Below are 7,476 nucleotides of genomic sequence, written 5' to 3' on the forward strand. Positions count from 1 at the left end.
AAACGACTTGAGCAAGTACAACACCTTAAGGTCAATCAATACACAAAATTTCATCCCTACATAATTTGTCAGATGGTGGCCATTGCATGGCATGCCGAGCTCCTTCCCCCTAGAGTATTCTTTGTAGGGGGAGAGAGAACAAGGGCCACACGTGCACGGCAGCCAATGAGAGCAACGTTCTAGCATCTAGAGGATGAGATTTTTGCGTGTTTCACAGGAGTGAGGCGGTCATTCCACCCTCACTGTTTCTGGATGTGAACGTACCAATGAGTAGCCACAAAAAGATTTATACATATTAAGGTACAGAGGTCATTTAAGTTCATGGTATCAGACTGCAGATACTACTAATCTGATATCGATTTGGATCGGCACCTATCGTTGAGATGGAATGATTTTGCTCCTGTTTTTTTTGATAGTTTTACCCTTCATCTGTAGATTTTGTACCATTATATCAATACAGAATCGGTATTGACGGGTACCAATAACAATCCGGATCCAACACGGATGATCCGAGACCGATACCTCAAACCAGAGTATTTATAAGGAGATGGCCAAACGCAGCCTAACAGAGCAGAATGGATTGTAACTAGCAACTAGAGATAATATCGAAAGAAAGTTGTAAAACTGGATGGGTAATCAAGTAAGCCGGCGGGAAGTGGAGGCGTGACGGTGCAGCTCTCGTGTTGCTTTAAAAGCGTGCACTAAGATGGGCGGGGGCCACAGTGGCTTGGCTTAAAGCCGAAAGTTTAAGCAAGCTGCGCCGAACCTACGTGTAAAGTACCAATGGAGCAAAAGGATCAATTAACATCATAATGGGCCTACCTTTTTAAGGCTTGTGGGTTAGGCGGCCCATGATAGATACACCGGTCCATCCCCATCATCTCTCTTCTCCCTCTCCCTTGACAGGTAAGAAATTGATGGAACCTCGATAATTTAAATATAATTTCCTTATTTCTTTATAGTAAATGAGAGATTCATTTCTTCTACAGGTTCAGGAATTAATTGGGAAACTAAAATTTCAGAAATCTTTTTAGGAGATTTGGATCTGGGCTTACAATTATTTTGGATTTAATTAAAGGATGATATTCATGCACCCCTAGCTTCCTTTCAGGCTTGATGTGACTTAAGAACCGGATCTCTCTCGCTTCTCTGTTACTCTGTTCACACTTCACAGACAGGTCAGGGAGTGAAGCTTATTAGCAGAACTCTGGGACTGGGAGGGATTAGGGAACGCTGGGAGGGATTAGGGAACGTTCTTTTGCCTTTAATTTTGTTTTCCAAATTTTGAGATTTGTTTTTTCTGGAAATTTCGTTTTAATTATGTCCTAGCCGTTTGGAGAGAGAGAATTTAAGGCCTATAAAACCAAGCTCTGGTTTTCCCTCTCCCCTACCTTTTACTGATCAGAACAACGTCTTTTATTCTCTATCTCGATTCTCCCCCGCCCCCTTCTCCTCCGTCTTCTTCTTCTTAAAACGAACTCAGAATAGGATCAGAAAGATAGTTGGGTTTCGTCTTCGCTATTTCCCCCTGTGTGCCTTAGAATCCTAAATTTTATTAAAGTAAATCCCCAGGTAAAAGGGAGAGAAAGAATGAGCTAAGGTATAGGAATATCTATATTCGAGGTTCATAAAGGCCCTTTTCCTCTTCCTCCTCCTCCGTCTGCTCTCTCATTACTCTTTCTGCAACCTTCCTCCAAGGCCCCCTGATTTTCCGACTAGACAGCTCGCCGTCTTGGTTTCGCCACTGCCCTTTTTGGAGAGAGAAAGAGAGTGAGAGGCGCATTCATGGCTGAGTTGAAATCATTTGAGGCCTTGATTCGTCTTGTCGGCTCCTCCCTTGCAACAATAGCAGAGCATTAAAATCGCTGCAACACTTTGAGCCAAGTTTCAGCCAAGTTTCTTAAATCTCCACTGCAGGTTGCAACGCGCGTCTACTACTGGTCTACTTCCGGGGCACTCTTACTAGTCACTTCTCTTCCCACCTTCAAGAGAGAAGAAAAAAAAAAAAGGGGGCGCAAAGAGATTGAAGTATTTTATTTCAACATTTGTCCAGGCTGGACTTTGTTCGTCTCTCACTCCATCGACACTCACGGGAAAGGGACATCTCAAAGAAGGGAAGTGGAGTCTGATTGGGTTTTGGTTCGCTCGGAAACTTGGTGGAATCGTTCGCTCCTTCTATTTTGTTGAAGCTTTTGAGTTTCTCCGTAGGTTAAGCTGTTTTTTCCTTTGTTCTTTCTCTTTTACCCCTTTGTTGTTTCTGTGTGAAAGCTCTGGTTAGAGCTTCGAACTCGAAAGAAGAATTCTTCCTAGGATCAGGTTTTTTTTTTTTTTTTTTTTTTTTTTTTTTTCGCCGTTCTCATTTTCTGTCTTATTATTGTTTTTCTTTGTCTCATTTAGTGTCTGCTTTCTGTTCCAGATCTAGGCGGACTCGAAGGTCTCCGTTGGATAAAAAAAAAAAGGAATAATGTTGCCTCAGAAGCAAGCCGAAGAAGCCATCGTCACGAACTACAGCGAAACTACGGAGCCTGATGGGAAGGAGGAAGAGTCAGAAGTTCAGTCCAAGTTCAACCTGAAGGGCTTTCTCTGGCATGGTGGCTCTGTTTACGATGCCTGGTTCAGCTGCGCTTCAAATCAAGTAAGCCCAGAAAAAAAAAAATGTCAGATTGCATAGCGAGAATACTAATATGTGCAATCTAATTTGTTTTTTACCCTTTCTTCCGCTAATGCGATTCGACCTTGCCGGCTTGCCTTCCTTTCCTTGCAGGTAGCCCAGGTTTTGCTAACGCTACCATACTCATTCTCTCAGCTGGGCATACTTTCTGGTGTCATATTTCAACTGTTCTATGGCATCATGGGTAGCTGGACAGCTTACCTTATAAGTGTTCTATACATCGAGTACCGGAGCCGGAAGGAGAAGGAAAACGTGAGCTTTAAGAACCATGTCATTCAGGTAAGTTTTAAAGATTTCAGCGACTGATGGAAAAGGCAAGAGAGAAAATCCTTTTCTTAACTTGCAGAGTTAACATAGTATGCATTTTCATCTTAATTAGTGGTTCGAAGTACTGGATGGACTGTTGGGTCCATACTGGAAAGCTGTCGGACTGGCATTTAACTGTACCTTTCTCCTCTTTGGGTCTGTTATACAGCTCATAGCTTGCGCAAGGTGAAATCTTTTTTTTCCCTCTTCAATTTCAGAAAACAGTTCCTTCTTCTTCTTCTTGTTTTATATCCTCAACTGATGGTCTTGGAATGAAGAAATGATCTCGTGATTGTGTGTGTGTGTGTTTTTTTATGGGAGAGTAGTAATATATATTACATAAACGACCATTTGGACAAGAGGACATGGACGTACATCTTCGGAGCTTGCTGTGCAACGACGGTGTTCATACCCTCCTTCCATAACTACCGGATTTGGTCTTTTCTAGGACTCGGAATGACCACCTACACTGCCTGGTACTTGACCATCGCTTCCCTCGTCCACGGCCAGGTATTCTGTGCTATTCGTTATCTCCGAGTTCTGTTTTGGAGTTGAGAGCAAGTAATAACCGAAGCATACAAAACAGGTTGACGGAGTAAAACACACGGCTCCGACGAAGTTGGTTCTGTATTTCACCGGCGCTACCAATATCCTCTACACTTTCGGTGGACACGCTGTCACTGTGTGAGTAATCGTTTGGTCCCTTCTCCTCCAGTTCTCCCAGGTTACAGTCGCCCCCACCGTTTACAGCTTTTGCTGGCCATTTGGGGTTTTGGGATTTGGTGTTAACCAAGACAAAATCATGGGGAGGAGAGAAATCCTGCTTCTTTTGCTTCTCCGTCCCCCGATTCCTTTATCGATATATGATGATTTTGCCGTCATATCTCTAGTCAGCCAACAATATTTTTGCCTTAAAAAATAACTTTTGCCTTTGTCCTAGGCTTCCTTGCCCATGGGCATATTATGAATTCACCGGGCTCTGGCAGACAAATTTCATTTTTGGTGGTTAAACAGTCCAAAGTAATCCGTTATGCCATGGCAGAGATGAAAGTAGCAGAATTTCCACTTGCAGTAGAAAAATGAGGAGGGTTCCATTTTCTTCGATACCAGTTGATTGATTCTCCGTTTTGGAAAGTCTATCTGCAACGGAATACAGAGTGTTGAGTTGTGGGGTCTCTGAGAACTTCTGAGTTCTGAGCTTTTTCTTTCCGTTCTGTGAACTTTCTCAGGGAAATAATGCACGCGATGTGGAAGCCGCAGAAATTCAAGTACATTTACTTGCTGGCTACTCTGTACGTTTTCACCCTAACGATTCCGTCGGCGGTTTCCGTATACTGGGCCTTCGGCGACCAGCTCCTCGACCACTCAAACGCCTTCTCTCTCCTTCCCAAGAATGGCTTCCGTGATGCCGCCGTTATCTTGATGCTCATTCACCAGGTCTGTTGTTATTAATTTTTATTTTTATTTTTATTTTTATTTTTATTTTTATTTTTTTATGTTGGATAATATCTCTAAGATAGCCTATTAAAGTATTTGAATTAACTGGGCACTGCCATTGTGTTTGTGTAATTGACTGTGAGAGATATTACAATGCAGTTCATAACCTTTGGGTTCGCTTGTACACCGTTGTATTTCGTATGGGAGAAGGTGATAGGAATGCACGACACCAAGAGCATATGCTTGAGAGCTCTGGCCAGGCTGCCTGTGGTGATTCCCATATGGTTTCTGGCTATCATCTTTCCCTTTTTCGGGCCCATCAACTCTGCCGTCGGTGCTCTCTTGGTTAGCTTCACCGTCTACATCATCCCTTCTCTCGCTCATATGCTAACTTACAGGAAGGCCTCTGCTCGACAGGTAATCAATCCTTCTCAACTCTAAATTTTCAACCATTTCTGGTCTGATCCCACCTACCCTTTAGGCGTCAAAGCCATTTTTTTCATTCTTTCACTCTCTTTAGCATTTAAACTCGTCTCGCTATAATCTGCTGTCGTACTCAATACAGCTTTTCCTGATTATGCTTGATGATGGCAAACACTGTAATTAATTTTCACCTTTAGGGTGGTTTTGGTAATTGGCGATCGCAAAGAGGTATAAACAATAAACTGAAAGGTTTGACTACTCCACGCTCCATGACGGACAAGGAAATGATGATTGGACCGCCGAATATAATCTTTAACTAATTTAAAAAACAACCTGAATGGTCAAGGGGTGGTTTGGTGGGTCCGATTTCGAACGACTTTTCACGCTTCCTTAGTTGATGAAAAAAGTTGGACCAGGTTTTTGTTCAGGCTAGGTTGGTTCAGTTTTTGGAGCTTAAAAAAAAGGGTTTTGGTATAGGCCATGGAAGAGAGTATACCTAAGTACCTTAACCCTAATTTGATAGGACTAGATGGGGAGGGTCCCATATTTGTTATCCTGAAAGCTTATTTGTCGTCTACATAAAGGTCCAGTTTGAGTCTTAGTTGTGATGTGTGATAGTGACTGGTACTTGGGGGTGTTTCTTCTTTGTCCATATGGGAGAGCTGGGGTTTTTTATTTGATTGGTAGAGGGTCAAGCATTATTGATTTGGGTAGTACATTACATTATTTTCATAGGCTGGGCCTTTAGGGTTTAAGTTCTTAAATCTTAACGATCCATAATCGTCCTCTTCTTGGGTGCGTGCAACGGATAGGGTAGTAGAGATATGGGTCTTGTGGGCTGTGGCAATGAAAAATTTGGGTTCAATAATTGTGGCTTTCAGTCTCGTTGTGTACCTTTCGCAGTAGTAATGGCATCCCAAACATTACCCCAATTTGGGACACACCCCCCCACCCCCTCATTCGTTGCAAGGGCCACTCTTAAGGAAGGGAGAGGGAGAGGGAGAGATAGAGACGCAATTAAAGCCTTGGGGGACCGTTGAAAATATTGTAGGAGATGAGGGTGGTGGGATGTCCTTCTCACTTAGTTATATGCAACAGTTGTATTGTACTGCTTTTGTTTCCTTTTATTGTCCATTATTTGGCATTAGGCTGGCCTGGTCACTGCCGGTCTGGTTCTCTTGTAATTGAACCCCGTCTCGGGTTCTCTAATCAAATGGTTCTTTGTTTCCCTATATGCAGAATGCGGCAGAGAAGCCTCCTTTCTTCCTACCAAGTTGGACGGCCATGTATGTGGTTAATGCGTTTATTGTTGTTTGGGTCTTTGTGGTCGGTTTTGGGTTCGGTGGTTGGGCCAGCATGACCAATTTTGTCAGGCAAGTCAACACATTCGGTCTCTTTGCTAAGTGTTATCAGTGCAAACCACCAGCTCCCAAACATAACTGATAAACCAAGTCTTGGCTTGGGGGAGAACCGGATATGATGGAACTCCTTCAGCCTGCAGCAATCAATCAGAATCTATCTCTTGTATTATACACTTTAGAGAAGGGGTGGGTGGTAGGGAAGGGGGGAAGGGAGAGTGGCAATGTTACCCCAATTGTGGTGTGCTTGTTTTGTTTTATTTTATTTTGATTGAATTTCTTAGTAGTGGTATACAAAGGATAGATATATGGGATTAAAATTAAAAAAAAAAAGTGTGGAAATGTTGATTCTTATGCTGTCAAAGATAGTATATATCCATAATTTCTCCTTTTTTTTTTTTTCTCTCTCTCTTTTCTCTTCTTTTCAGTTCTTAAGGATAAGGACATCATTTTGAAGGGGAATATATAAATGGTATTTTTTAGTATGTATAAAGAAGAAACTTGGATGGGTGGATCATCATCATTACCATGTACCATGTGTGCCACTGTAGTGCTCTCACATGGGACTACCCCACATTGGAGCATGAGATATTGAGATCCCTCTCTCATCGTGTCCGTTCATTCACACAGAAAAATCTTATTTGCACTTTAAACAATGTGGCATGATCTGGATGGTTCAAAAAGAACATTAGATTATTGATTCGAAGTAGGGGTGAGGCCCACGTTTTATTTACATGGGCTGGGCTGCACGTTGGTGAGACTCTTGGGCACGTGCTATGTATGCTTCCCCACTCTCTAAGCTTTTCTTTTATTCTCTACTCATATGTGAGTGCTATACATGAACTTAGGAAAGGGGGGCGTTAGCCATTATCTTATTTATGCTTAAGTAGAGTAGTATTAAAGCCTTAATTTGGATCTAATTGATTATTTAGCATTTGATAAACTCGACTTGACCTCCACCATCACATGATGAACCCGATATTTGGGTGTCGTCTTGTTGTTTCCATTACAATATATATTGAAGGGTGCCAAATTAGCTACTTTATTAAGGTTGATTAGTCAAATAAGCATTCAAATTTAGGTTTTAAACTTAATAAATTGAGAATTAAGAAAGGATCTCGGGTCTTCACTGAGACTCTTGACTCTTTTTTATCAGTGGAGGGAGATGATGTTGGTTTTCCAAAGTGGGTGGAATTGAAAAAAAAATTATTTGTTTTTCTCTCCAGTCTCAATCCATTGAAGAATTTCTTTATTTATATTCTTATCTCCTTGGAAGGAAAT

General features: G+C 41.9%; 1 protein-coding gene across 2 annotated transcripts; it reads left to right on the plus strand.

Annotated features, from left to right (window-relative positions):
- Positions 1-2,004: 2,004 nt before the first annotated feature.
- On the plus strand, positions 2,005-6,314 carry LOC122672105 (auxin transporter-like protein 2). 2 transcript variants are annotated; one of them, XM_043869611.1, is made up of 9 exons: positions 2,005-2,114; positions 2,423-2,635; positions 2,765-2,950; positions 3,051-3,163; positions 3,304-3,487; positions 3,564-3,661; positions 4,207-4,414; positions 4,574-4,831; positions 6,077-6,314. In XM_043869611.1, exons 2-9 carry the CDS (start codon positions 2,465-2,467, stop codon positions 6,278-6,280), a joined length of 1,422 nt encoding a protein of 473 aa, XP_043725546.1. In that variant the 5' UTR covers positions 2,005-2,114; positions 2,423-2,464; the 3' UTR covers positions 6,281-6,314. The 2 variants fall into 2 exon arrangements, with proteins under 2 accessions (XP_043725546.1, XP_043725541.1); XM_043869606.1 differs by lacking the exon at positions 2,005-2,114 and having other exon boundaries at positions 2,417-2,635.
- Positions 6,315-7,476: the final 1,162 nt, after the last annotated feature.

The sequence above is a fragment of the Telopea speciosissima genome, chromosome 1, assembly GCF_018873765.1.
Source record: "Telopea speciosissima isolate NSW1024214 ecotype Mountain lineage chromosome 1, Tspe_v1, whole genome shotgun sequence".
In the NCBI taxonomy this organism is placed as follows: Eukaryota; Viridiplantae; Streptophyta; class Magnoliopsida; order Proteales; family Proteaceae; genus Telopea; species Telopea speciosissima.

Bases quoted from the DNA above. Each gene is read 5' to 3' on its own strand.
- LOC122672105 (XM_043869611.1), top strand. From the start codon at position 2,465: ATGTTGCCTCAGAAGCAAGCCGAAGAAGCCATCGTCACGAACTACAGC. The intron at 2,636-2,764 runs GTAAGCCCAGAA...CTTTCCTTGCAG, and splicing joins TCAGCTGCGCTTCAAATCAA to GTAGCCCAGGTTTTGCTAAC. The intron at 4,415-4,573 runs GTCTGTTGTTAT...ATTACAATGCAG, and splicing joins TCTTGATGCTCATTCACCAG to TTCATAACCTTTGGGTTCGC.